Source organism: Phocoena sinus, chromosome 1, assembly GCF_008692025.1.
Source record: "Phocoena sinus isolate mPhoSin1 chromosome 1, mPhoSin1.pri, whole genome shotgun sequence".
Classification (NCBI taxonomy): Eukaryota; Metazoa; Chordata; class Mammalia; order Artiodactyla; family Phocoenidae; genus Phocoena; species Phocoena sinus.
The window spans coordinates 114407081-114435039 of record NC_045763.1 but is presented as its reverse complement, the minus strand read 5'-3'; the positions used below and the strand labels follow the sequence as shown (position 1 = coordinate 114435039).

The 27959-nt window shown below is 52.5% G+C and overlaps 3 protein-coding genes across 4 annotated transcripts; 1 reads left to right on the top strand and 2 right to left on the bottom strand.

Annotated features, from left to right (window-relative positions):
* Nucleotides 1-129: 129 nt before the first annotated feature.
* RAB25 (RAB25, member RAS oncogene family) lies at nt 130-6783 on the bottom strand. 2 transcript variants are annotated; one of them, XM_032639938.1, is made up of 5 exons: nt 6500-6783; nt 3370-3565; nt 1571-1764; nt 839-919; nt 130-459 (listed from the first exon to the last, which is right to left on the bottom strand). In XM_032639938.1, exons 1-5 carry the CDS (start codon nt 6540-6542, stop codon nt 347-349), a joined length of 627 nt encoding a protein of 208 aa, XP_032495829.1. In that variant the 5' UTR covers nt 6543-6783; the 3' UTR covers nt 130-346. The 2 variants fall into 2 exon arrangements, with proteins under 2 accessions (XP_032495829.1, XP_032495839.1); XM_032639948.1 differs by having other exon boundaries at nt 3391-3565; nt 6500-6762.
* Nucleotides 6784-8180: 1397 nt separating this feature from the next.
* LAMTOR2 (late endosomal/lysosomal adaptor, MAPK and MTOR activator 2) lies at nt 8181-11770 on the bottom strand. The gene is made up of 4 exons (XM_032642820.1): nt 11494-11770; nt 11036-11198; nt 8611-8700; nt 8181-8374 (listed from the first exon to the last, which is right to left on the bottom strand). Exons 1-4 carry the CDS (start codon nt 11559-11561, stop codon nt 8318-8320), a joined length of 378 nt encoding a protein of 125 aa, XP_032498711.1. The 5' UTR covers nt 11562-11770; the 3' UTR covers nt 8181-8317.
* Nucleotides 11771-12584: 814 nt separating this feature from the next.
* Nucleotides 12585-27548, top strand: UBQLN4 (ubiquilin 4). The gene is made up of 11 exons (XM_032649394.1): nt 12585-12784; nt 14305-14456; nt 14845-15062; nt 15867-16129; nt 17757-17915; nt 21658-21883; nt 22956-23095; nt 23587-23670; nt 23835-23950; nt 24149-24335; nt 25704-27548. Exons 1-11 carry the CDS (start codon nt 12677-12679, stop codon nt 25854-25856), a joined length of 1806 nt encoding a protein of 601 aa, XP_032505285.1. The 5' UTR covers nt 12585-12676; the 3' UTR covers nt 25857-27548.
* Nucleotides 27549-27959: the final 411 nt, after the last annotated feature.

Below are 27959 nucleotides of genomic sequence, written 5' to 3'. Positions count from 1 at the left end.
ACTCCAGGACTCCAGAGGCAGCTGGCCCTGGGGGGCAGTGTATGGTGGGGAGGATGGAGGGAGGGGGAGGGGGAGGGGAACTGGGCCAGAGATGAAGGGGAGGCACAAGGAAGCAGCAGGATGTCCAGGTCTTGATACAAAACACAGCTTTATTGGGGGGCCCTAGTCTGTGAGGGGGTGACCGATAATAGAGATATGTGGGGAGGAGGGGCAGCGCATGAAGACCTTAGAGCTCTGCGGGGCTGCGAACAAGGACCGGCCACTCTGACATCTGGAACCACAGGGCAGGGAAAGCTCCTGGATCTGGGGTGGGAATGGGGGACACCAGAGCACCAGCAGGGGCAGGTCAGAGGCTGATGCAACAGGCCCTCTTCTCACCAGGGCCCGGCTCACTGCCCAGGGTGAGGGCATTAGTCCGGGTGCTGTTCTGCCTCTGCTTGGACACCTTGGCGAAGATCTCTGTGAGGGCAGAGGGCAGTGGTCAGGTCAGATGAAGATTTAGAGCCCGCCCTCTGCATACACACTGTACGTGCCCCTTTCTGAACACGGGGGGTTCCGCTAGAAGGAAGAGGAGTTTGGGCACCTGGGTCCCTTCTACTTACGTGGGTGGAGAAGGGCTAAGACTCAGCTCCCTGGTAAGTGTGGCCTTCTGCTTATTTCCCTAAGCTCCAGCTGAGGGGGTGGGGGGCATACTAGGGAGGCTCTAAGAAGGCTGGGGGTCGACAGAGGGGCTGAGGAATCAGCTGGGGCGGGCGAGGGCTGGGTGTCTGCGTTCCTCACACTGTCCACAGAGGCTCACGGATGGGATGGGGTGCCTGCCGAATGGCAGAGGCTCTACCTTTGAGGACAGTCTCAAAGGCCAGCTCAACGTTGGTGGAATCCAGGGCCGAGGTCTCCAAGAATAGCAGCCCATTGTTTTCTGACAGGAAAGGAAGCACACCATTAGCTGTGGAGGGCCAACGCGATAATATTTACTTCATGTTTACCATGTACGTTTGCTATGCACTAAACCCTTGGCATGTGTAGCTCATGTAAAACTTAAAACAACCTGTGAGGTAGGTTTGAATACTAACCCTTTCTTATAGAAGAGGAAACTGAAGCCCAGAAACAGAGAGAATGAATAAAGAACTTGCTTGGTGTCCCACAGCTAGTCATTGGCCAAGAGATGTGAAGCTAGGCCATGGGACTCCACAGCCTACACCCTTAACCACTGTATCTTGTTGCCTCTAAACCCCAGAAAGCCTGGGGAAAGTGTGACTGCAGGTGGTCAAGGGGAGCCCACCTGCTACACTTAAGATCTCTGAGCATCGCAGGGTGGGCTGTCCTAAAACCTACTATGAATAATTGCCCATAAAGACAATCTCAGGGCAAGTGGTGGGACATAAAGAGGGACACAGGGTCACAGAGGGGAGGGTCTAGGAGATTCTGAGGAAGACGGGATAGAGGTAGGGGATCCTGCGGAGGACGTCCAGGCCGGAGCCCTGCGGTGGGAACAGGGGCTGGGGAGGTGGGATCTGGGATTGCATCGGCAGGGCTGGAGGGGTCAGGCTGGGTCACGGTGGGCTCTCACCAGCGAACATGCGGGCCTCGTCAGTAGGTACCTCTCGGGCCTGGCTGAGGTCACTCTTGTTACCAACGAGCATGACGACGATCGTGGCCTCGGCGTGGTCGTAGAGCTCCTTCAGCCAGCGCTCCACCACGGCATAGGTCTGGTGCTTGGTTAGGTCAAACACCAGTAGGGCCCCCACCGCACCACGATAGTACCTGGGTCAGGGGTAGTGGGGTGGACAGAGGCAAGGTCAGGGCCATCAGGCCCAGCCTCAGAGCAGAGCCCTCAAGCCAAAAGCCAGAGATGAGTACCAGAGATGGGGAAATATGAAAACTAGAGTCCAGAGACCCAAACCGCACAGGGCAGCCCAAAGCTCCCATGTCTGAAGCTGAGCACCCTCCAGGGATACTGGTCTTGGAGCCTCCGAAGACTCACCTCCCTTCTCCAAAACCACTGGCTCCCTCCTCCTTCCTAGCCCTTCTGCTTCTCCAGGTCTTTTTTTCTGATTTTAGCCCCTGCTATTCACCAATGTATACCAGGGCTCTGGTCAAGACAGCCTCCTAGATGTCCCACCTCTAAGATCTTGACCCACAGTGTCTTCTCTCTCATGGCCATCTTCCTAGGACTAGCTAAATCTCCCCTATCATCTGAGGCATCCTTGCAAGCATCCAGTCTCACTCTTGGAGTTAGATGGAGCTTCTTCAGACTGGTGGTATCTAATTACTCCCATTTTATTGAAGAGTCAACTGAGGCTCGTAAGAGTCAGGTGACCAGGACTTCCCTGGTGGCGCAGTGGTTAAGAATCCGCCTGCCAATGCAGGAGACACGGGTTTGAGCCCTGGTCTGGGAAGATCCCACATGCTGCGGATCAACTAAGCCCGTGCGCCACAGCTACTGAGCCTGCGCTCTAGAGCCCGTGAGCCGCAACTACTGAAGCCCTCGCGCCTAGAGCCCGTGCTCCTCAACAAGAGAAGCCACCGCAATGAGAAGCCCGTGCACCGCAATGAAATGTAGACCCCGCTCACTGCAACTAGAGAAAGCCCGTGTGCAGCAACGAAGACACAACACAGCCAAAAATAAATAAAGTAAACGTTTTAAAAAAAGAGTCAGGTGACCAGTCTAAGAGTAATGGGTATGTATAAACAAAGCCCCTGACTCCTGTGCTGTCCCCCACTACACACACACACACACACACACACACACGCACACACACACCACCTTTGGCCTGACACTGACTGGGAGACACTCTGTGTCTGGTGTCAGGAGACCTACGTTCCTCTATGTCCTCTGAGTCTTTGTAAAATGCAGGTGAGGGGTCCAGCCCTTCACCTTGTGGTTAGAGAGTGAAGGCTGCCAAGTGCAAAGCACTGTGGAGAAGTGAGGGGGTGCTCTTGATCGCGGAACCTGCCCCCATCCCAGCTGCACCCTGATCTCATCTGCTTGAGACTCAAACTTCTCGAAGAGGAATTAATGATAGCACCCTACTCCTGTGGTACTTTGAGGATTACATAAAATGCCCAATGTGCCCAATGTGCCCAAGTGCCTTGTACCTTCCTGGGCACATAGCAAAGACTTAAGTAAGTGGTGGCGATGACCCTTGTGTTTACTTCCAGCAGTCAGTATCACTGCAGCCTGTCTCAGACTGTTTGTAGCTCACAGTACTCACGTCTCCTGACTCGGGTGCAGTGGCCTGTGGTCCCATTCAGGAAACTTGCTGCTGAGTGTCCTTGCCTCCTTCTCCTCCTCCACCTCTCCTCCAGAGGTGTGCCCTGACTTCCCCAGCACCCCCGCGCCCCAGGAGACCCCCAACCCCAGCTCACGCCGAGGTGATGGCTCGGTACCGCTCCAGGCCAGCCGTGTCCCAGATCTGAGCCTTGACAGCGGCGGTGCCCAGCATGACAGTGCGGGTGGAGAACTCAACCCCGATGGTGGTACGGCTGTCGTGGCTGAACTCATTGCGAGTGAATCGGGATAGCAGATTGGTCTTCCCCACGCCTGACTCGCCGATCAGCACCACTGAAGGAGTGGAGAGATAAGGGCTGAGCTTGGAGGGTCTGCCCATCCGAAAAGGGGAGCTGAGCTCAGAAAACTGAGAAGGGAGCCAGGTCTCCTGGCAGAGGCTAGGGTCTGCAACTCTACATGAATGCATCCATCGTGGGGCAGAAGGGCTGAGAGTTTGAAACAGGCTGATTAAGAGTTCTAGGCCTGGTGTGTTGTGACGTGGCTGCAGAGTCAACCTGCGAATACGGTGATGGAGTGACGTCTATGGGCTGTTTGTGGGTATTGGCATTCAGGGTTGTGAGGAAGGAGGGAGGGTAGGGGCCTGGGGGGAGGTTGCACATTTCTGGGTGGGGGCCTGGGGGGAGGTTGCACATTTCTGGGTGGGGGAGTATGAGAACATTGTGCGTGTTTCTATGTATACGAGCTGGAAGGACAAGTGGGAGGTTTGTGTGTCTCTGCGTGGGGAGCAGAGGTGTGAACAGAAGTGTGGGTGAGGAGAAAGTTTGGCAGGTGACACATCTGTAGGTGGGGGAAAGGTATGGGCGTATGTGTACAAGAAGTTAGGATCCAGTTGTCCCCAAGAAGGGGCAGTCTTGTATAGTTAAGACCATGGGACTGGGTGTGGGACCAGCTATGTGTGTCCTTCAGCAAGCTATTATCCTCTCTGACCTTTTTCTTATGAAAAAGTGGTAATAACAATAGCATCTATCTTATGGATTGTTGCAAGAAGTAAATGAGATATTGCCCAGGATATAGTGAGTGTGCAAAACTGTTACTGTCGTTATTGTTGTTGGTGGAACAGTGCTTTTACCTTTATGTTTTCAGGGACAAGGAGCCACCAGCGGGGCCGTGAAGAGCCTTTAGGCTGGAGGGCAGCATCCAGGGCCCAGCCTTACCCACCATGGGTGAGTTGGGACTGGGGTTAGAATGTGGGGCTGCTGTAAGTACAGCTCATAATCGCACTGGCCCTGAGCTACCCAGGGTGGTTCTGGAAAGGCAGGCAGGCACCCCAGGACTGGACACCACATATTCTGGGTGCTGGTCCCCACTCAGCCTCTGACTAGCTGTGTGACCCTGAACAAGTGGCTCTCCTTTTCTGGGTCTCAGTTTCCCTGTTTATAAAACCTATAAAGGCCCCCTCCAACTTAAAAAATTCCCTATTTGTTTAGTGCAGGAAAGAGCTGGGAGCTATATGTGTGTGTGTGGGTAAGAGGTTGTATGGACGTGTGTGTGTGTGTGTGTGTGTGTGTGTGTGTGTGTGTTCCTGCCTCTCCCCTACTGGGAACCTCATCCCCATCTCATCCCTCCCAGTGGGTGTGCTCTGAGCCCTATCCTCAGGCCCCAAAGGGGCTCAGGGCAAGGGCTTTGGAGTCAGACAGACTTGGGTTTGAGTACTGACTTAGTGACCTTTTGTAAGCTATTTGCTCTGTGTCTCATCCTCATCTGTAAAATGGAGATGCTAATGGTTAACATTTATTGAGCACCTACTGTGTGCCAGGCACCATCCTGAAGGCTTTACACATATTAACTCATTTAATCCTCACAACAATGCCATAAGGCAAGTACCATTATTAGTATCACCCATTTTTACAGGGGGGTTAAATGATTTGCACAAGATGGCACAGCTAGTGTGGTAAACACGAGCTGTGCTGCTCAGATGAGCCTTCTAGGAAGGACTTGCCCCCAGCCGCAGGCAGTGCAGTCAGCACACAGCCTTCAGCTGTTGGCTCCTTCAGCATCTGCTTCTGACGCAGAGGGCAGCCTCACCTGAGGTCATACCTTTCCTGGGCAGTCCGCACGCAGCGCCCAAGCAAGGCGAGGGGAACCCAGAGCTGCCTGCCCTCGGCCAAGGCTTTGTGATCTTGCCTTGTAGTGTGACTTCTCCCTCTGCCCAATCCTGCGTCCTGCCTCTTCCTTTCACTGCTGTTGAGCCACAATAAACATCTTACGCCCCAAACTTCTCAGTGTCTGCTTCTAGTGACCCCAACCTGTAATAACTCGTAAACGGCAGGGCTGAGATCTAAACTCATGCTTTCAAAATGAAAGATAATTTTGGGGCTGTTATGGTGATTAATGAGCCACTGGCTGGCACACAGCAAGGGTTCAATAAACGATAGGAGTAGTATTGCCCCAGTCTACTGCTAACCCTTACTCTGTCTCCCTTCCTGGGAAAGATGCTGGGAGTACAGGTTCCCCAACCCCTGGTCGACTGAGAGTCCCAGCTCAAGTGAGGGCGGGGCAGTGGCTGGGAGGGGCAGTGGCTGGGAGAGGCAGTGGGGTGGGGTGGGAACCATAGGGCAGCCAGTCCACCCTGCCCTGAAGGAGGTGTGCAGGTGGGGGTGGGGAACACTAGACTGACCAAACACAGGGGCGAGATAAAGGAGCAGGAAAGATACATGCGGGCTTCCAGGGACAGCCAAGTTGAACCCAGTTCCTGGTATTCGAGCCCAAGGAAAGCCATGGTGCTGGGGGTCCTCCAGGTTCTATTAGACCCTTCTCCCAATCATTACATCTTCCCTATGGCTTTCTCCAGCGCTACGACGGGATAGATCTATCCTATCTCTCCTTTCCTGTACAGTTGCCTAGGAAGGTGACTTTCTTCCTCTTAAGTCGGCTTGTTTCCCCTTCTTCTCAGGAGGGAATCCTCCATCTCTGGTGCTGCAGTGGCTGACTATTCCTAGGGGTTTGGACTTCCATTAGGAACAGGGCAGAGGAGCCTAACTTGGTACCATTAAGGGGTGATCAGCATTATTTACTAGAGCATTCTGGCAGCGCCAGTAAACAGACCCTCCCCCACTCCTTAGGCTTTCTTTCTTATCCAAAGGAATGATGAGCCCTAGGAGGTAGGTCCTGCTAAGTGATTAAAAAGCAGGAAGGGGCCTCTGGCTCTGTTGTGCTCTTCCTGGGTCTCTCTCAGGCGTTCCTCTTTCTCTACGGACCCCGACTCACCCTTGAAGACAAAGTTATAATCTTCCTCGTTTCTGTTCCCCATCTTGGCTCCACATGGAGGGCACAAGTGTCTTCGAGGGCAGAGGTGACGGGTCTGTGCGTTGGTTCAATGCCCTCAACCCTCAGCTCTCAAGAGACCTGGATCCGGCCTTCCTCTCATCGGGAGTAAAGAGACTTCTGCAGCCAGAGGGATCGAGGGCCGACTTCAGGCTAGCCAGGGCCTAGGGGGGCTCAGCTCTGGCAGGTGGCGGTGCTGTAAGGAAGCTGAGAGGACGGAAGCTGAGAACAGGAACAGTGAGTGGCTGGAGACCTGGGGCCCAGGTGGGTGGAGAGACAATGACGTCAGACAGGTTAGACAGGTTGGGTGTCTGCTCTCAGCCTGGGCTCCTGCAAGCAGGCAGCAGGCAGGCTCAAGGGAGTGACAACGGAGGCAGCTGGGACAGGGACAAGACCTTCACAGAACCAGCTGAGAGGACAGAATTCGCGTTGCTAGGTTCCTGGGACCTGTGGCCATGGGGGTCCCAGCCACCAGTGAGTGAGAAATAGTCCCTTGGGGAGCAGGAAGCTACTCGGCCTCCCGCTTTTCCGCAGAGCCTGCAGTGAGGGGTAACTGGGGGCACAAGAGGAAGGGCTGTCGTGAGGAGGGGCTGGGGTCACCCTGCTGCAGCGCAGAGCTCTGGGAGGTGCATCTTAGATATAGCAACTTCTGCCGCTCCCTGACAGCCCAGGGCCTGGGATGGGCAGTTTCTCATCCTGGGTGGAGCTGGAACTTGCAACCTACCTGCTTGCCTGGGATGGGTCCCTTCCTACAGCACTAGGAAAGGGGCTGGTAGCTCCCCGTCCAGCCTTGTTCTAAGGACACTGGATAGGGGGAGACCTGGGGCAGAAACAGCAGATGAGGTGAGGGGGCTGAGTGCAGGGACAGGACTTCTGGATTTTTTCTACTCCTTCCCCAGGACCTGAGGCTTCAGAGTGAAGCCCTCCTGTCTGCAAAGGGCTTCCTGATCTGGAGAAGGTCTGTGTGAGCTTGTGAATGCCTGGAGAAGAGGGAAGGGGTGGCCCTTGTAGGCCGCTAGGGGGCACTCTCCCAACCAAGAGTAGAAAAGGTGTCCCCCAAGGGACTTCAGGACTGAAGGACACTGAACTCCCACGCCCTGTTTTCTCTCTGTCCAACATGACCCCCACCAGCCCCTTGTTCCTCTCAGCTCACTCCCAAGGTTTTTTTTGTTTTGCTTTGTTTTTTCCGGTATGCAGGCCTCTCACTGTTGTGGCCTCTCCCGTTGCGGAGCACAGGCTCCAGACACGCAGTCTCGGCGGCCATGGCTCACGGGCCTAGCCGCTCCGCGGCATGTGGGATCTTCCCGGACCAGGGCGCGAACCCGCGTCCCCTGCATTGGCAGGCGGACTCTCAACCACTGCGCCACCAGGGAAGCCCACTCCCTAGGTTTTGCCAACAGGTGGGTAAGATTCTTCTCTGAGTGGTGGCGGCCTGGTGAGGTCACACCGCTGGAGAGGCCAAGGGACCTGAGGCATCACTGCCAATAACCTTTTGGTGTTGGAGGTCGTGGAGAAGGAGTGAGTGGGAAGCCCCTCACTTGCAAAACATGAAGAACCTTATAAGCAATCCCTGCTCCTTCCTATCTCCTCTGATTCCCCCCATCCAAGAAAGCAGCCAAGACACAAGACAGGAGTTGAAGTTTATTCTTGGGAAGAACAAAGTCCCCCCAACCCTCCACATCCAGGAAGGCTTCCCCAGGGCGCCCTGCCCCTCCAAAAGGTCATCTCTCTTTTCTGAACCCCTGCTTCCACCAACACCCATTACGATGCTGCTACTTGGGTGAGAGGCTCCTCCAGGTACTGCACCAAGGCCTGGGCCTGCGAGAAAGGGAGGAGAAACCAGTCCCACACAAGGCCTGCCATTGGAGGGATCTTAAATTCAGGTCTACTCCTAATGCCGAGCCCCCAGCCCCCAGCCTCCAGTGTTAGCCCGCACCAGACTTGAATTGGGTGACACGAGAACGACTCCGGGAAGGTGGTGGGGATGGGAGTGGACACAATGACGCAGCATGAAGGCTGGGCCCAGGGTTTTACAGGGATGGGCACATACACACCTTGGCCTTGAGCATTCCGAAGCCAACAGTCTCCTTGGCATACATGCACAGTAGAAGGTTGGCCACTCGAGTGATGGCTACACGGCCCTCCTGGTGGGGGTGATATCAGGGGATGTGACGCTCTGCTTGCACCCTTTGCCCGCTTCCCCCATGCGCTCTTCTTGAGAGAGACTGTATCTTCCTTCCATGTCCTGGGCACAGCAGGAGCTTCTGCTGGGGGACTTTGGCCACAGACCTGGACGTGAAGTTCTGAGGCCATTCCAGCCTCAGCACAGCCACCTACTAACCAAGTTGCCCTGGGAAACTCAATCTCCCAGAAGCTCAGTTACTCTTTCTGTAACCCGTACCTCACTCCAGCTGGTGAAGATGCTAATATACAGGAAGGAGTTTTGTATCTGCAAAGGGCTGTCCAGATGGGTGATGTTATTATTATGGCTTATTATACAGTTATTATCATTATGGTAAGGGGAGAGCAGTAACCCAACTTATACTTCTCCTCACTACCCAACGTAATGTTTTTCAAACTGTAGGTTTGGCCCCAGGGTTAACTGACCCCAGATCAATTAAGAAGTTGATCAGCATTAAAAGAAAAAGAAGGGGAATTCCGTGGTCCAGTGGTTAGGACTCGGCGCCATCACTGCTGGAGCCCAGGTTCAATTCCTGGTCGGGGAACTAAGATCCCGCAAGCTGTGCGGCGCGGCCAAAAAAAAGAAGAGAAATGAAGTATATTGCATATAGTAAGGGAAGTACTGTTTCATGAAACTTTCGTTTTACTGGACTCTGACTTAAAATATATTTCTTATGGCTGGGTTGTGGTCAGAACATTTGAAAGCTATTGCCCTTATAGCACCAGCTCTAGGGTAGGCACCCTAGGAATCATCAGTGGAACTAGTATCCTTGGTTAAGGAGGGAGTGAGGAAGAGGTAGGTGGCTGAATTACAGTGGAAATCCTTCCTGGAGAGTTCAGTCTTGGGGGCTTTTTCAATTTGGTTCAGCAAACTTTCACTAAGCATCCACTGTGTGCCTGGAAGCAGGTGCTGCACCCCCTGCCTCTCTGGGTACCTCATCTACTAACCTCTCCCATTCTCATGCTACTCCAGCCACTTGAACTTTGTTGATCTCTGACCAGGCATCATTCTGCCTCAGGGCGTTTGCACTTACTGTTCTCTCTATCAGAAATGTTCTTGGATTTCCATGGTGGCGCAGTTGTTAAGGATCCACCTGCCAATGCAGGGGACACAGGTTTGGGCCCTGGTCCAGGAAGATCCCACATGCTGCGGAGCAACTAAGCCCACGAGCCACAACTACTGAGCCTGCGCTCTAAAGCCCGCGAGCCACAACTACTGAAGCCTGAGTGCCTAGAGCCTGTGCTCCACAACAAGAGAAGCCACCGCAATGAGAAGCCTGTGCACTTCAACAAAGAGTAGCCCCCTCTCACTGCAACTAGAGAAAGCCCATGCGCAGCAACGAAGATCCGATGCAGCCAAAAATAAATAAATTAATTTTAAAAAAAAGAAAGAAATGTTCTTAACCCAGAGAGCCACATGGCTTGCCAACTTCCTTTAGATCTTTTAGATCTTTGATGAGATGTCACCTTTTCAGTGAGACAGTCCTTGACACAAACATCCTATCTCACTTCCTTTTTGCTTTTTCTCCACAGCATTTTCAATACCTAACATACTACTTTTTACACTTACATACATATGTTACAAAACATATTTACGAACTTATTTTATGAATATACATATTTTACTTAATTTAAGGCCTATGTAAGACTGTAAGCTGCATTAGGGCTGTAGTTTTTGTCTGTCTTGTTTGCTACTTTTTCCCCAGTCCTGAGAACACTGCAGGGATCTAAAAATTTGTTGACTGAACAGATAGAAAGGTGAATGAGACAGCTTCTGTTTCCAAGAAGTTCACAGTCTAATGGCCACTTCCCCTTTCTGGACTGCATCGAGTTCCTCTGTAAACTGAAGGGATTGGACTAGGGTCTGGAGATTCTGCCATGCTTCTGAGTCTGTGAATCTCAGATGACAACACTTTGTGTCTGCATATCACTCTACAGTTTATATCCACCCTTTCATTTGATCACAACAACCCTGTGTGCATGGTGTGGTGATGGGGATTTTGTTTTCACCTTGGAGGTGTGGTAAGAAAGCCCGGAGAGGTTAAGTGACTTACCCAAGGTTCCACAAATGATAAGTGGCTGGCTGAGACCAGAACCCCAGCCAGACCTCAGGTCCAGGACTCCTTTCTCATCACCACTTGATGCATAGGGTCCTGCCTATTATAAATGCTGCTGCAGACCGACTCTTAGTAATCTTCCAGAGATCCTGTCCCTGCCCCTCCAACCATCCAGGATGGGGTCCAGGTCGCCCCTTGGGGATGCCCTTAGAGAAAGAGGAAGTGGCTCCCTTCTCCATACCATGCAGTCCATGAGGATGAATTTGAGATTGTCTTCATTAAACGCTTGGTTCCCGTTCCGGTCGTAGGCCGCCCAGATGTTACTGGCGATGGCAGCGGTGACCCGGGCGTCCGTATCCCCGTAACCGGAGTAGGCCAACAGAGATCCCTCGTTATTCAGCAGCCTGGCGAAGGAGCAGGAGGGATATCAACGTGCTCAGGACGGGGAGTCAAACGCCTGGGCTCCCATCCTAACTCCCTCCACTGGCCCTTCTAGAAAGCAAGCGTCTGGGCTGAGTGTGTGCTACAACATGCCCCGAGCACCCAGTACGTCGGTTTCTCTTTTCGAGAGGGGCCCTCCGGCCGGTTCACCTAGCTGCTGCTCCCTCTGCCACCTCCTCCCTTCCCCACCCCTCCCTCGGAGAGTCGCGCGCTGCCCCACGCCAGTGCTCGCCACTCGGGTTCTCGGTCCGCACTCACAGGGTGCTCTGGACGCCTCCAGTATTGGCCTGGCTTAGCACCTGAGTCAAAGCCTTGGGACGCAGCATGCCTGCGGCTCCTATCCCTAGGCTTTTGCACCCAGATACCCGAGTTCCCTACTGCTGCCCTCCGCCTGCCGCTTCCCGTAGTCCAGCTGCCCTGCTCCGGAACGCCCTGGGAGTTGTAGTTTTCTGGCCTGGCTGTGTGGTTCTGACTCAACCCCGCCCCACCGCGGAGTACCCTGGGAATTGTAGTTCTTTGCGATTTCGCGAGGCACCCTGGGAACTACAGTTCGCTTTTCCAGTGCGACCACGCGGTTATGGGGGAAAAGAGCGGGAGAAAAAGGACAGAGGCAGTACTGGAAGGACATTTAACCCCCTCGGGCAGAGAAAAGTCATATCCGCCTGACAATTCACGATTCAGTAGTTAAAAGAAAATAAAATCCCTATATTTGTCGGGCACACCTTTGGTTACTTTTCAAAGTAAATTTCTACATTATGCACAGTTCTGTGAGATGAGGCGATAGATACTATTGAGGAAACCAAGGCTCAGAAGGGCCACGCAGGCAAAATTCAGGTCTCTAGAACTGTACTTAATAGACTTCGGGCAGGCCACTACTCTCAAGGGAATAAAGTCAATCCTAGAGACAAGGTTTTAGGTGGACGTCCAGAAGTGGGAAAATTCAACCTCAAAGTCGGGAGAGGTCTCAGGCCTAGAAAGCATTCGGGCTTCCCGAGAAAGACCAGTTATCACAGGGAACGGAGATAAAGCGGCGACACAGAAAGTCCTTTGTCCCGGAACGGGACTTAACCCGCGGAGGGGCAGGGGCAGCTTTGGGCCCGGGTGGACTTCAACTCGGCTCGGGCGGGCTAGTTCGGCCCCCGTCCCGCAGTGACGGGCACGCCCCGCCTCCGCCCCGAACCCCTCGGGGGCCGCAGCCCAGCAAGGCCCTGTCCAAGCTGCCGGACCCCGGGCTCAGTCCTGGGCGGACCCCGCTGCAGTGGCCCCCCCAGTCCGCCCGGGGCGCTGTGGCTGAGGCTGGTCCGGAGGGGGCGGTGAAACCTTGGGAAGGGGAGGGGAGAGGGGAGTGTTGGAGGCGCCGGAGCCGAGCCCGGACGGCCGGCCGGGCGGGGAGAAGGAGGAGCCGGGGCGGGCTGGCGGGCGGCCGGGTGGCGGCGGCGGCATGGCGGAGCCGAGCGGGGCCGAGACGAGGCCCCCCATTCGGGTCACCGTCAAGACCCCCAAGGACAAGGAGGAAATTGTGATCTGCGATCGAGCCTCGGTCAAAGAGGTAGTACGGGTGGCGGGGATGGGGGTGAGCGCGGAGGAGGGGTCTGCGAAGAGGGGGGTGGCTCTGAGACGGTGGGGCGTACGGGAGGGCCGGGGAGAGGAGGGCGGGGGCCCAGCACGCACTCGGAGGAGAGGAAGGGAAGGGCAGGAGGGTAGGGGGCGTCCTGCGGGGGTGGTCTGGGGGAGCGTGGCGCGTGTTGGGGAAGGGAGGCCGGGGATTTGCCTTGTGGCCTGGGCTGGGGGCGTGGTGGAGAGTGCGAAGAGGACACCTTGCACAGGGAAGGGGGAAGGACCCTGGGTTTGAGGGGAGTATTCGCCCCAGTTACTGGTCGGGGTTCGAGGCGCCGAGTCAGAGTGGGGGCCGGGCAAGGAGCTGAGCGGGCGGGAGGCGCAGGTTGGGGGAGAGCTCCGGGCTGCTACTGTGCGCCTCAGAGAACGCCCAGCATTCTCACGCCCGGCCAGGGGGTAGGATTTCCCTCTGCCCGGATGTTTCCTACTCTTTCCAATCAAGGTGGTTACATTTGATTCTCAGCCCCTCTGGGATTTACACAGTGTGCAGTAGGTGCTCAATAAAAATGTGTTGAATGAGTGAATGAGGGAATATTGCCTGTGTTCACCACCACCCTGTGGCTGCTCCAGAATTTCACAGAGGCGGGGCTTAAGATAGGCGTCTGGTTGGAAGGGAGGGATCTGGAAGCTGCCTTTGCTTAACAAGTGCACTCTTTTTACTTAGAGTGTGGGTTTGGTTTGGTTGGGTTGATAGGGGTGTTGCTGATAGATTTGGGGAGTCTAACTCTCCCCAAGCCAGCCTTTAGTGCCGTCATTGCCCCTCCCCCCACCTTATAAAATGACTACATTCCAGAATTTAAATAATTTTTGCCTGCAAAGCTGAATTTGAAATCAGCCCTAATTGGGTGGCCCCATGTGTTTGGTTAAGAGCCTGGGCTTTGATGTCAAGACCTGAGTTCCAGTCTGCCCAGAGCAAGTTACCTAACTGTTCTGATCCTCAGTTTTCTCATCTTTAAAATGGAGATAATAATTAACATGTATCTCATGGGACTTAGACTCTTAACTAGTGAATAGTTAGTGCCGTTATAAATGGGATCTATTTGTTGTAGTTGTTACAGGAACACTGGGAATAAAGAGAGGAAAGAGAAGGCTGAAGGGAGATAGGGCCTGGGCCCAAGGCTGTTGAAGGAGTTGGGATGGAGAGAACTGCCCAGGTAGTATGCTCACAGGGAACTGGGTGGATGGACTGAAGAAGGAGTGGCAGATAGAAGCAAGGGCTTTCTAGGGTGGGAAACCCTGGGGTAGAGCTGAGAGGAGCTTCTCACTGGTCCACCCCTTGGTTAAGAAAGGAGCTGCTTATTGCAGCTGGAGGGATGCAGTCAGGACTGCTGAAAGGACTTCCCACGACTAGAGATGGGGGCAAGGGAATGCAGAGGCTTTGAAGAAGAGGCAGGGTCCCTGGTTGGACGAGCCCAGGCAGCCTCCACAGTGACCTTTGCCTCTTGATCACAGTTCAAAGAGGAAATCTCCCGGAGATTTAAGGCTCAGCAGGATCAGCTGGTCCTGATCTTCGCAGGCAAGATCCTCAAGGATGGGGACACACTGAACCAGCATGGGATCAAGGATGGGCTCACTGTCCATCTGGTCATCAAGACCCCTCAGAAGTAAGTTCAGGAGAGGAGCAGGTCCAGCTTGGGATTGGGCATTTTTTTCCCCATCTGATACTTTCTCACCCATTGTTCAACTGTACATCTAAGGCCTATGCCAAGGCCCAGGAAGGTGGCTCTTGGATGGATTGCCAGGAAGCCCTGTGATCTCATCTGCAGGGGAAGGGAACCTGATTTACCTCTCCCTGAATACCCTGAAGATAGAGGATACTCGCTCCTCTCTTCCTCTGTCTGATTTACTGACTGCCCCCAGCATCACCCTGCCCCAGCCTCAAGGTTGCTTAGGAGGTGGCTTGGGTTACGGCTGTACCTGCACAGCAAGCATAGAAATCATTGTCTTCCCTTTTGTGTTCACTTCAACTGGGATTTTTCTTTCTGTCCTCAGGGTTCAAGATCCGGCTACTGCCACTGCTTCTTCCCCTTCCACTCCAGACCCAGCCTCAGCACCCTCCACCACGCCTGCTTCACCCGCCACTTCTGCCCAGCCCTCCACTTCTGGCAGTGCCACTTCGGATACTGGCAGTGGAAGCCGAAGGAGCAGTGGCGGGGGTACCTCCCCAGGGACTGGGGAGGGACCTCCCAGTGCCACTGCATCCATACTCTGTAAGCCTTTAGGGTGGAAGGCACTGTCCTGTTTTGGGCTGTGGATTGTGGGAGAGCCAAGAGGGGAAAATATGGTCCCTGCTCCTGATTTGATGGGGATTGGGGACCCCTGGACATAGGGGTCCAGACATTGGTACTTGAGCCAAGAGGGGGAAGAAACCAGTTTGTGAGGGCTTCCCAGAAGAGGAGAGCATGGCAAAATGTTAAGAGTGAGGGGGAGAGGGGCTTCCCTGGTGGCTCAGTGGTTGGGAGTCCGCCTGCCGATGCAGGGGGCGCGGGTTCGTGCCCCGGTCCTGGAGGATCCCACACGCCGTGGGGCGGCCGGGCCCGTGAGCCGTGGCCGCTGGGCCTGCGCGTCCGGAGCCTGTGCTCCGCGGCGGGAGAGGCCACGGCAGTGAGAGGCCCGCGTACCGCAAAAAACAAACAAACAAAAAAAGAGTGAGGGGAGAAATGGGGCTGGGCATGTGGGGAACCCTGGGTAAAGATATTGGAGTTTGGGAAAAAGGTGGGTCCAACAGTAGCCCGTTGGGGAATATTTATTTGCTCATGCAGTAGGCCATCACTGGTTACCCTCTCTGTGCTCAGTATTGTGCCTGCCTGTCAGCCTCGGCCATCAAAGAGGTCTCAGTCTAGTAGGCTCACATCTCTTTGCCAGCAGTGGATCAGGGCTGGGGCTGTGGAAATGATTGGAAAAGGGAGATGTGAGAAGCAGAAGGGGCCCATCCTGGAGACTTGACTTCAGTGGCTCTGGCCAGGTAGGGGAAGAGTCTTGTGACAGACCGTGACCCTGCCCCCTCCCCCCAGCTGGCTTTGGGGGCATCCTGGGCCTGGGCAGCCTGGGCCTGGGCTCTGCCAACTTCATGGAGCTGCAGCAGCAGATGCAGAGGCAGCTGATGTCCAATCCTGAGATGCTGTCGCAGATCATGGAGAACCCCCTGGTCCAGGACATGATGTCTAACCCCGACCTGATGCGCCACATGATCATGGCCAACCCCCAGATGCAGCAGCTGATGGAGCGGAACCCCGAGATCAGCCATATGCTCAACAACCCTGAGCTCATGAGGCAGGTGGGTCTGAGAGAAGGTTGGGATTGTGGAGGGCACCTGGTGCCCAGCTGTGCCCTGCCTGGCCTTTTCCCACCTTGTCCTACCTTGACTTGTTCATTCATTCATTCATTCAGCAGCCATGTTTTGAGCCCTGGGGGTACAGTGATGAAAAGACATAGGCCTAGCTTTCCAGGAACTTCTGGTCTCAAAGGGAAGTGGGACAAGTGAGCAGGCTGTCATAATAAAGTGTGGTCGGTGCTATTATAGAGATAGTCACAGTATCCCCTAGAAGCACACAGAAGGGCTCCTGATCCTACCTGGGGCTCAGAGGAGGCCCTAAAGGAAGTGTCACCCAAGCAGAGACCCAAAAGAGGAAGAATGTACCAGAGGAAGAAAAAGAGAAGAGTATTCAGGGCTGAGGGACAGCAAGTACAAAGGCCTGGGAATGAAAGATAATAGGAGGATTGGGGAGCATTGTGTCTGGACAGGGCCTGGTGGGTAAGGGAGACCCAGGGGGGGTGATTTGGTGTTGGTCTTTGGGAGCTCCATCTCGTGGCCATCCACCAGGGGATGGGACGAGGGTAAACGATCTCAGCAGAGCTGTGGACACTAGTGCTAGACTCACCAGAAGATAAGTTCCAGAGGGCAAGGATTTGCAAGTGTTTTTTTCACTGCCTAGGACAGTGCCTGGTATATAGTAGTCACTCAATAAGTACTTATTAAATGAACGAATTGTGGGATAAGAGATCAGAATCTTATCATAGACATAAAAGTGTCTTCGAAGAGGCAAGTGTGGAGCAAATTTGGGATGAAGGACAGGGAAGGCATTCCAAGTTGGATGGGAACAAGAAGCAGCTATGCTCATTTTATCTGTTATGTACTGCTGTCCCCTAGAGCTGACATAGGTCACCCCCTCCTTATTGAAAGTGAGCCATTGGTTCCCAAGAGAAAGCCCCCATCCTGTTTCTCAAGATTCAGTGAGGCCAAAGACCTGGGGTGAGATCTAGAACGTGTTGGTAGCATTGTCCCAGCTTGAATCCTTTCCCTCCCCAACTTGTCATTTACCAGAAGCCATAGTCTGGTCTCGGTCAGACAGACCAATCTGGCCTTGAACCCTGTCTCCACCACTAACTGGCTGTGTGTCCCAGGCAATGAGTCTCTGAGCCTATTTTCTCATCTGCTAAATAGGGACAGAAATGCCTACATGGGATGGTTATTGTGGGTATTAAATGATTTGAATTCTGTAAAGTACTTAGCCCAGTGCCTGTATGTCGTAACTGCTCAGTAGATGTTAATTTTCTCTTTTGCTTCTTCTTTTTTCTCATGTCCTTTCTTATTCAACTTCCTTTTGCTCCCTGACACTTCTGAGGATCCTCTGAACCTGAGGGAGGGAAGCTGCTGCCCTCACCCCATCTGGGATCATTGTACCCCCAAAAGTCAACCAGAATACCCATACGGAGACAGGGTTAGAGCCAAGGTGACAGTAGAGGAAGGAAGTCCAGTTCACCCTACTCCCTGCCACTATGGGTCAGTTCCTAGGCCCTGGACCCTGGTCCTGATGCAGACCTCCTCATCAGGGCCCACTCTTTTCCAAGCTTGGTGATCCCCTGGTTCCAGGGCCATTCTCTCTCTTTCCCTTTTCCACCAGACGATGGAGCTTGCTCGGAATCCAGCCATGATGCAGGAGATGATGCGGAACCAGGACCGGGCCCTAAGCAACCTGGAGAGCATCCCTGGAGGGTATAATGCCCTCCGCCGCATGTACACGGACATCCAGGAGCCCATGTTTAGTGCTGCCCGGGAACAGGTGGGGCCAGGGGCTGGGCTGTGGGAGGGCAGTCTGGACTCAGGATTACCTACCCCAGACCCAGGCAAGACTGAGGTGCTGTCTGCTCCTCTTTCCTTCCCTAGCCCCCTGAGGGTGGGCCTTGGCTTAAAAGTGGTTCTCACGCTGCATAGCCAGGGATGGTCCAACTTGCATGGGACTGAGGCACTAGGGCAGAAGATAGCAGAGTTCCCTAGGGGAGTGGGCAGTGGGTAGTATCCAAGGGATTTGACATTGTTCTGACAAACTTCTTGCACCAAGGGCTCAGAGGTTGTGGGGCAGGCCTGTGGTCAAACAGCCAGCCCTAGCACAGTGTGTCTCAAGTGTGGTCCACAGATCACCTGTATCAGAATCACCTGGGGAGCTTGTTAACCATGAGATTCCTGGTCCCCACCTTTGAGCTACTTATTGAGTCAATCTCTGGAATCAAGTCCTGGGAATACACACTTTAAAAAAGGCTTTAAGAATTCTTTCCAAATATACAAAAAGTATAGCATTCTCTTGTATCCTTGTGGCCCTAAAATGTTGCCATATATAGTTTCAGTGCCTTTTTGGGTTCTTTTTTTAAAGTTTAGCTTACACTAAATACAGTATACATTTACCTGTTTCAAAACTCAAAAGTTACACAAAGTAAACAAAAGGGTATTTAAAAAGTATAGAAAGGTATACAGGCTCAACAAAAGTATATACAAGGGATCCTGCTGTTTCCATCTCCCAGCCACCTCTTTTCCACCCCAGAGTTAACAAATGTTGTTAGTATTTTGTATGTTTTCCTAGCCGTATTAAACATTAGCAAATAAGATATTACACATAGAATTGCAGCCTTCACATACCCCTCCCCCATCTTATACCTCTCTTTCCCTCTCCGGAGCTAACTACCACCCTGAAGTTGGTGTTTGTCATTTCGATTCTTTTAATTACCTATGTACGAATCCATAAACAATCTCTGGCCTTGTTTTGCATATTTTCAACCTTATAGAAGTGGTATCATGCTGTTCATATAATTTTAAACTTGTTTTTTAAAAAAAATCTAAAAATGTTTTATTGAAGAATAATATAGTTGCAGAAAGGTGCACATATCATAAGTGTACAGCTTGATGGACTTTCACAGACTGAACGCCCCACTATCCTCAACCAGCACCCAAGTGGGAGAGTGGGGCCTCACGTTCCTTCTTCCTTGTAGAAAGGAAAAAGCACCATATCCTGAGTGGCCCGTGCTATCCCAGCAGATTCCTTGTTCATGCCGTCTCTGCCCTACACCAAGTCTCCACAGATGAGCGTGCCTTGTTGACCCTGTCCCTACGATGATGCCACATTGTCTTAATTAAGTCTGGGCATCAGGTAGGGTGAACCTCCCCTCCCCACTTCCAGCTTATACTTCACCATCCTCTTGGTTATTCTTGCCATTGCTCTTTCAAATTTTAGAAAGTGCTACAGGGATCAACTGTGAGTTTTTAAAGAAATTAATTTATTTTAAGTTTAATTTTATATAAGTATTTAATTAAAAATGTATATCAAAGTAATGTATGTACCTGGTTAAAAAAAAATTCAGGTAGTTGAGCAAGGCTTTATAACAAGCACCCAGCTAATTCTGATGTACTCTAAGGTGTGTGAACCACTGGTTCAACTAAAAGAACATAACGTTTGGCATCAACAAACCTGGATTCAAATACTTGCTCCATCATACTTCAGTGGTGTGATCTTAAGTGAGTTGCTTAACCTCCCTGAGTCTTCACTTCCTCATTTGCAAAATGGAGACAATGTGTTATAGCAGTATTCTCAATCATTTTGGTCTCTGGACCCCTTTATTTATTTTTTGTTTAATTTTTTTAAAAAAATTTTTTTTTTTTTTTTTTTTTTTTTTGGCCACACTGTGTGTAATGCGGGAGTCTTAGTTCCCCAACCAGGGATTGAACCTGAGCCCCCTGCAGTGGAAGCTCAGAGTCCTAACCACTAGACCGCTAGGGAATTCCCCTCTGAACCCCTTTATACACTTAAAAATTATTGAGGACTCCAGAAGCTTTTGTTTTTGTGGGTTAGGGCTATTGATATTCACTGTATCTGAAATTAAAACTGAGAAGTAAAAAAAAATTTATTTATTAACCCATTTAAAAATAACAATCAATTATACATTAACATAAATAGCATATTCTTTTGAAAAATAACTTTATTTTCCAAAACAAAACTTTAGAGGAAAGAATGGCCTTGTTTGACCTTTTTGCAGATCTCTTGAATGTCTGGCTTACTACAAGACAGCTGTATTCTCAGATCTGCTTCTGCATTCAGTCCGTTGCAGTGTCACATGTTACATAGCCTTTGGAAAACTCCACTGAATACTTATGAGAGAATGAGAGTGAAAAAAGCAAATAACATCCTAGGATTATAAAAATGGTTTGTAAACCTTGCAGGGGTCCTAGGACCACACTTTGAGAACTGGTGTATTAGAGGGATATTGTAAACATTAGAATAAATGGGTCAGGCACATAGTAGGTGCTCAATAAATGGCAGCTATTATAACTTTTGGGAGTTCAGGGAAAGAAATTCAGGCCTTAGGGTGTATGGGGAAGAGCAAAGCAGGACCCAGAACTAGGTGGGTTTGGGTGCTAGGCAAGTTACCTGAACAGGAAATCTGAAACGTTGACGAAGACTGAAACTGGTGCATGAACCCTGGCCTGCAATCCCTGTTATCTGAACAGGTATCTGGTAGGGTGAAGGAACCACAGCTCAGAGCAGGAGGGTCCTTGGTCAACCCTGGTCCCCACGACCCACTTTGAATAAACAGGAAAAGTGACTGGATACGAAACTCCATGGTGGGGAGGGGCTGAGGCTGCTCAGGTACCTCCTGCGTGGCTGTTGGCGGGTCCAGAGGGAGGACATGTGGGTGCTGCCGTGGGCAGCCCACCATATGGTGGGGTGCAGACCCTGAGACGATCCTGGATAACATAGTTGGGGGCCTGGTGCTGAGGGGGACTGTTTAGCTGAAGCAGCCAGTCTGAGGAGATAGGCTGTGGGGAGGGAGGGGAAGGAGGAGATTACATGGAGGAAGCAACAGAAGGAGAAGACCTAGGGAGGTGTGCTCAGCCAGAGGTGTGCTCAGCCAGAGGTGTGCTCAGCCAGAGGTGTGCCCACTAAGGGGCTCCATTGTGGTGTGCCTGGGTGGACAGAATGCCATGTGGGGGACCTGGGGGTGAGGGAGAGGGTTCAGTGGGGTTAGTCTTAGACCAAGGTGGCTGGAAAAGGGAGAGCTAGAGGCAGATGGGGGTCGAAGTAGAGAGCCAGCTCCCATCAAGCCAATAATTACCTATTGAGCACCTACTAGTGTCAGGGGCCAGGGGTGCAAAGGTGAATCTGACATCGTCTCTGCCCCTTAAGAGCTAAGGAAAACAAATATCTCACTACACAGTGGGAAAGGTGTGTGTAAAGTATTGATACTATAGAGCACAGAGGAGATTAGATACCAAATATTTAGAGCCACCAGGGGAGAAGTGATGTTTCCAGTTATCTGAGGGGTTCAGTTATCCAGTCATCAGCAGGCAGCTCCCACCCTGCAGGATGAGGGTGAAGTTGCCCATTGTGGGGCTAGAAATTGACCTGAGGACCTCCAAGGTTTTAGATCTCTCTCCCTTTCCCGGGGAAGGGGAGGCTATTAGGTGAGAAGAAAGAAAGGGCCTAGCCCTTAAGGATTTGTTTCAGTCCTTAACCCAAAACCTTTCCCTCCTCCCAGTTTGGCAACAATCCCTTCTCTTCCCTGGCCGGGAACTCCGACAGCTCATCCTCCCAGCCTCTGCGGACTGAGAATCGAGAGCCCCTCCCTAACCCCTGGAGCCCCTCGCCCCCCACCTCCCAGGCCCCCGGGTCCGGTGGGGAGGGCACCGGAGGATCGGGGACCAGCCAGGTGCACCCGACAGTCTCGAACCCCTTTGGGATCAATGCGGCTAGCCTGGGGTCAGGTATGTCCTAGGGTGGAAGGAGCTTAGTGGGGTCACCAGGGCAGTCCCTCTGCCCCAGGACTGAATGGGGTTCACACTGCTCCAGAATATTGAAGACAGAGGTGAGACTGTATTGAAGCCACAGAGGGGGCGCTGTAGCCTGGAGTAGTGGCTCGACCCCTCAGGGTAAGGGTTGGTTCTGGCCCTGTCCTGATGTCCCTAGGAGTGACCTAAGTAAAGGCTTATGAGTAAACCAGGCCCCACTTCCTAAGCTCTTTCAACACTGCTGGTACTATCCAGAGTAAATGGGTCAGACTGGGAATGGGGTGTGGGAGAGGAATCAGGGGGCAGGTAGATGTGGGCTGGGGAGAGGGATGTGCAGAGCTGCCTTGTACAGAGGTGCAGGTTATGCACTGCACAACCCTGGGAGATGCCCCATTTGTCTGGACTATGACTATACATATGGCTCTAGGGATGTGTGGTAGATGCTCTGATTTCTCTGTACCCTGGGGAGCATCTTGATTGGGAAAGTCCCTTCCCCTCTATGTGCTTATTTCATAAATAAGGTACTTGAACCTGATCCATGGTTTTAAAATTGTACTTCTGAGTCTTGAGGGCTCTGGCCCATCTCCAGGATGAGGGAAGACTAAAAGCGAAAGGCTCCAGGCCTCCTGCCCCGGCTCCAACCAGACCACTGACATACTTGGTTTCCAAGTGAGATTTGGTTTGAGGAAAGGGTCTCTGCTGCTAAGACAAGTTTGAAAACCGTTGAACTGGATGATCTTTAGTCAAATCCTTTCCAACTCTGACATCCGACCTGTGGCAGGAACAGTCCAGAGGGGCATGAATCAGATCCAGTTTGCAACTGGCTTGTCCTTAGCAGAGTAGTTGGGGAAGGGGCCAGGACAAAGCCGGGCGAGATGACCTCGGAGTCAAGAGAGACTTGGACCCACGCCCCAGTACTTGGGTGCCCATTTGACCGTTGCCTCTCTGAGTTTTGTAACCACTCAGTGCCTGAAGTAATGTAGATGGAAGTGAGGCATCTGGTTTCCATCTGGACCCCTTTTCTCTTGTTTTTTCCGTCTTGTCTTAGGGATGTTCAACAGCCCGGAAATGCAGGCCCTCCTCCAGCAGATCTCTGAGAACCCCCAGCTGATGCAGAATGTGATCTCAGCCCCCTACATGCGCAGCATGATGCAAACGCTTGCCCAGAACCCCGACTTTGCTGCTCAGGTATGGAACTGGCACGAGGGGAGTGTGTTGGGGGCTGTTGCTTGCGATGATCAAAACGCTCTGGAGCCAGACCGCCCGGGTTTCTGTATTGAGCTCTGCCACTTCCTAGCTGCGTGAGCCAAGCAAGTTATTTAACCCCAGTTTCCTCCTCTGTAAAATGGTAATAACAATAGTTCCTGCCTCAGAGAGTTGTGAGCGTTGAGTTAATACCATAAAGTGTTTAGAACGTGGCATGGCACGTAGTAAGCCCTACGTACTCGGAAATGTTAGCTGTCATCATCCTCGTCAGACTGGCTCCTGACTCTCGTCCTCGTCCAGAGTATAGTTCCATTTCCTCTCACTGTCCCACTCAGGCCTTCAGGATACTTTGAGAGCCTTGGAAAAGCTGGCCAGATTTCCTGCAGTGGAGGGGGTGCCAAGGGAGATGAGGCCGTGGGGGCATTCTGGGGGTGGGTAGGCCCAGGCCTCCCCTACTGCCTTCACCCTGGCAGATGATGGTGAACGTGCCGCTCTTCGCGGGGAACCCCCAGCTGCAGGAGCAGCTCCGCCTGCAGCTCCCAGTCTTCCTGCAGCAGGTGAGTGAGGAGCCTAGACCGGCAGAGGTTGAGGGCCGGGGTAGACCCCGAGGCCCAGTGGGTGGAACTTAAAGGAGGGGCCGCGCTTGGCTCTGGACTCAGGGTCTAGGCTGCCTCCTGTCTCCTGGTACCTCCTGTTGCCTTTCTCTGCTGTTTCCCACCAGATGCAGAACCCGGAGTCACTCTCCATTCTTACCAATCCCCGAGCCATGCAGGCGCTGCTGCAGATCCAGCAGGGACTGCAGACCTTGCAGACCGAGGCCCCCGGACTGGTACCCAGGTGAGGGTCGGTGGCAGGTGGGCAGCAAGGTTCTGGCTACTCCTCCCCCTCAACCCCTTTCTCTGCCACTCTCTGAGCAGCCCTTGTGTCTCTGAGGGTCTTCTTCCTGTTCCTTCCAACTGCTTTTCCTTCTGGATCTCACACTGCCATCCCTTTCTCAGAGGCCATCTCCCACCTCTCGGTCTCTCCTGCCTGCAGCCTCGGCTCTTTTGGGATGTCCCGGACCCCAGCCTCCTCTACAGGCAGCAACGCTGGGTCTGCGCCTGAGGCCCCCACCTCCTTGCCAGCCCCGCCAGCCACATCCTCTCCAACAGGGGCCTCCAGTGCTCAGCAGCAGCTCATGCAGCAGATGATCCAGCTTTTGGCTGGAAGTGGGAACTCACAGGTACGCGGGGCAGTGGGGCTGGCGCTGGGACCCTGCAGTATTCAGGGTGGCGGTCGAATGGAGACAGCAGAGCAGGCTTTGGAGTCAGCCAGACCCGGCTTTGGTTCCTGGTCTGCTGCTTTCTAGCCTTGGGCAAGTTACCGATCTTCGTAAGTTTAGTTTCCACAGCTGTGAAATGGAGATGAGACTAGTAATGGCACTTACTGGGTCAGCTGGGTACTGGTCTGTGTGCCTTATGTATAAGAGCTCATTTACTTGGCTCTCCACAACAGCCTTGCCAGGAAGCTATTATTATTATTTCTGTGTTACAAAAGGGGAAAACTAAAGCCCAGAGAGGTTAAGTGGCTTGCTCAGAGTCGCATATCTAGTAAGTAATGGAGCTGAAATTCAAACTGAGGCATGCTGGCTCCAGAATTTACACTGTAACTACTGTTACACCATTTCTGCTTATATCAGAGGACCCTTTTGATAATTAAAGTAGCCTCCCTCTCTGAGACAAGAGAGGAGGATTCTGGGAGGTGAGGTGACCAGAGCCGTGGGCCACATAGTCAAGGCCTGGGGTTTGGGGGAGGAGCAGGGATGAGCCCCTTAACCCTTCTATGGCCTCTGTGACTCATCTGGGAAAAACCTTTCAACAGGAATGTAAGTGTGCCCAGCTCTGTGCAAGGCACTGAGGGGGCTGGATGAAGGGATCCCCAAGGCCCAGTCCAGCTTAAATTGTGTGGACCGTGATGAAAAACAGCACGGAGCATTGGAAACGGCTCTTGTACTGCGTGTTGGGGGCCTCTGTGATTGCTGTGCTCCTTTCAGCTCTGAGTTTTCTGTTCATGATCTAGGCTAGTGCCTCCTAAACATGCCTTGGGGAAAACATTTCCAGGAGATGTTTATAGGAGTGTCAAAAACGAAAAGCCTTCTCTTTCGTAAATAACCGTGTTTGTTGATTGGTTAAACACAATTAGCAGGTTCTTGCTTTTCTGGGGCCCTTCTCTGACCTTTACTATGGCCGTGTGTGTGTTGACTGCCAGGAAGGAGGGGGTTTGGAGGTGGTATTTATCAACCACAGAACATTTGGCTTTTGGATTGCCTGTTAACATCTCCAGAGTGTTGATGGAAAGCAGTTGGGAATATCGGCTGATCTAGGCCTATCCATTACTTCGAAATCTTAAGAAAGATGCCCCCCGTCTTATGATGACACAGTTGTTTAGTGACATGGGATGCCGGCTCCTTGGCCTCTGTTTGCAGCTCACCGACCCCTGCCCCATTGGTTGACTCTGAGGATGTCTTCTTCTCACCATTATAAATGCTCAGAATCAGATAGGCCCCCTGGCGTTGGTCCTGTGCCCACTTCAAAAGGCCTGTCCCCTCCAGGTGCAGACGCCAGAAGTGAGATTTCAGCAGCAGCTGGAGCAGCTCAACTCCATGGGCTTCATCAATCGTGAGGCCAACCTGCAGGCCCTGATCGCCACAGGAGGGGACATCAACGCAGCTATCGAGAGACTCCTGGGCTCTCAGCTGTCCTAATCCCTCGGCCCGTGCCTCCTGCCTGTCCCGTCCCTCGATGCCAGCGTTTGGTTCCGACCCTCTGCAGCTTGTCATCCCTTCTGTCTTCTCCCTTGTCCTCTCCAGACGGCAGGGTGACTTTAGAGGCGTGGGCCCCAGCCCCGTAGCTCTGAGAATTCCAGTTTTACTTCTGCACCTCTTGTAGAACCTTCTCTCCTGGTCCTGCTCTAGCAGAGCTATTTAAACAGTTCTCACAGTTTTGTTGATTGGCCCCTCCTCCTTGGCCCTCCCCGCCTTCACCTTTGCAACCTTCAGACTTCTCAGTGGCAGTGCAGAGCTGAAGGAGGAACCGACTCTCTGCTTTACTGGAACAGGGTCTTCCATCTGTACCACTAGGGTTTTGCTTGTCTTATGTTTACTTTTGGTAACTCTTCCTTCTTTCTCTCCCCCATCCCCTCCCACCTCTAGCCTAACCAATGCTAGACTTCCATGCTCTGAAGGAGGGGCAGGTGAAACAGGCTGTGATTTTCCTCCTCACCCCCTGTTCTGTTCACTTCACCCAGCACTTTTTCATGGGGTCTGTTGGGACTTCCAGAGGAAGGAAGATGCCTGTTCTCCCCGTCTGAAGGGAGAAGTGAGACACAGCCCTTTGGAGCACGAATTAACAGGCCCTGGACCAGCCCAATGAGGGGAGGAGGGAATGAGATTTTCTGGAGGAAGGCAATCAGGGAAAGAGCCTGAGTAGAGGACTTGGAAGTTGGAACTGACAGTTAGGGAATGGAAGAACTAATAGTTCTTTTAGGCCGGAGAGTCCAGGCTCAGGCCTGGCAAAGGAGACTTAAGAGATGTTAACGGAATTTGAGTGGGAGAAAAGGGCTCAATGAAGCTAAACAATACGGCTCACAAGGGCTTATGTTGGTTCCATTTCCGCAAACACACATGCTTATATATATACACACACACTTCCATGAACCCAGGACCTGTGTCTCCAGGTACCAGTAATTTAAGCTCCCCTCAAAAGACATGAAGAGGATTGGGGTCTGTCTTAGCAGTGGGTGTGTGGGGGTGGGTGGGTGCATGCATGCAAGCACAGCATGTGAGTTGAGTGGGAGGGTGGATCCCTTGTCGATTTCTGGTTTAGAGTTTTCTCCCACCAGAGAGAAGTAGGCAAAAGGGCCAGTCTAGGTCAGGAATAAATACAGCCTGGAGAGCTAGATCCCCTGGGCTTCTGGATACTGCGTAAGCCAAGGGTAGTGTGGGTACCTCTTCTGAAGCTGTCAGGGCTGTGACCAGCACCCTTATTACCCCTCCCTTCATTGCTTCGGGAAATAGTAGGGGAGGAGTCTTTCCCTCTAGAACCCCTGGCCTTTGGCGTCTTAGCTCCTGCCCTTTGAGTTTTCACTGTTTCCCTCCAGGCCAGAAAGTTCTATTTGAGGAAGGAAAGGAGAGGGCAGCAATGATGCCTTTGATCTGGAATTGGACATTGCTCTATTGGAGCACAGAGGAGGCTCGTATCACCTCCTCTATCTGCTACTTAGCCCAGCTGCTTGGAGGACCCATTGCTGGGAATATGGAGGCAAGAGGAACAGAATTTTCTCCAAGTGGGAAAGGGTCTCAAGCAGTCCAGAGAGGATGTCTGTGTGGCTTTCCCTCCCTACCTCCCCCAACTCCCACACTGGCCTTTGTAAATAAATGGTGTGGTCTTTGTTGTGAGGGTGTCTTGGTGTTTGTTTTCTGGGGGAGAGGAGGCTGGCTGAAGACAACTTCTTGGTTTTAGAGGACTTTTGTAAAGTGGGGTCTAGAGGAATTTGAAGTTGGGTTCGGTTACCACAGGTGTTCAGAAACATCGAAGATAAAGGGATAACTGATCGTGGGGATGTCTATAATCTGTAGTTTAGGAATGGGAAGGATTGCTTGCTTCTACTCCCCATCGCCAGACCATAATAAGTTATCGGATCCCACCCCTGCTCCCCCATAGGTCAGGGCTGGGAGAAGAATGTATGAAAGGTGCCGGGAATATGGCTAAGTCCTTACTTCCATCCTCTGATCTTTTGGCAAGACTGCTCTCTCCTTACCCCAGGGAAAAAGGTCAAAACAAGAGAAACCCTTGTATCCAGACCTAAT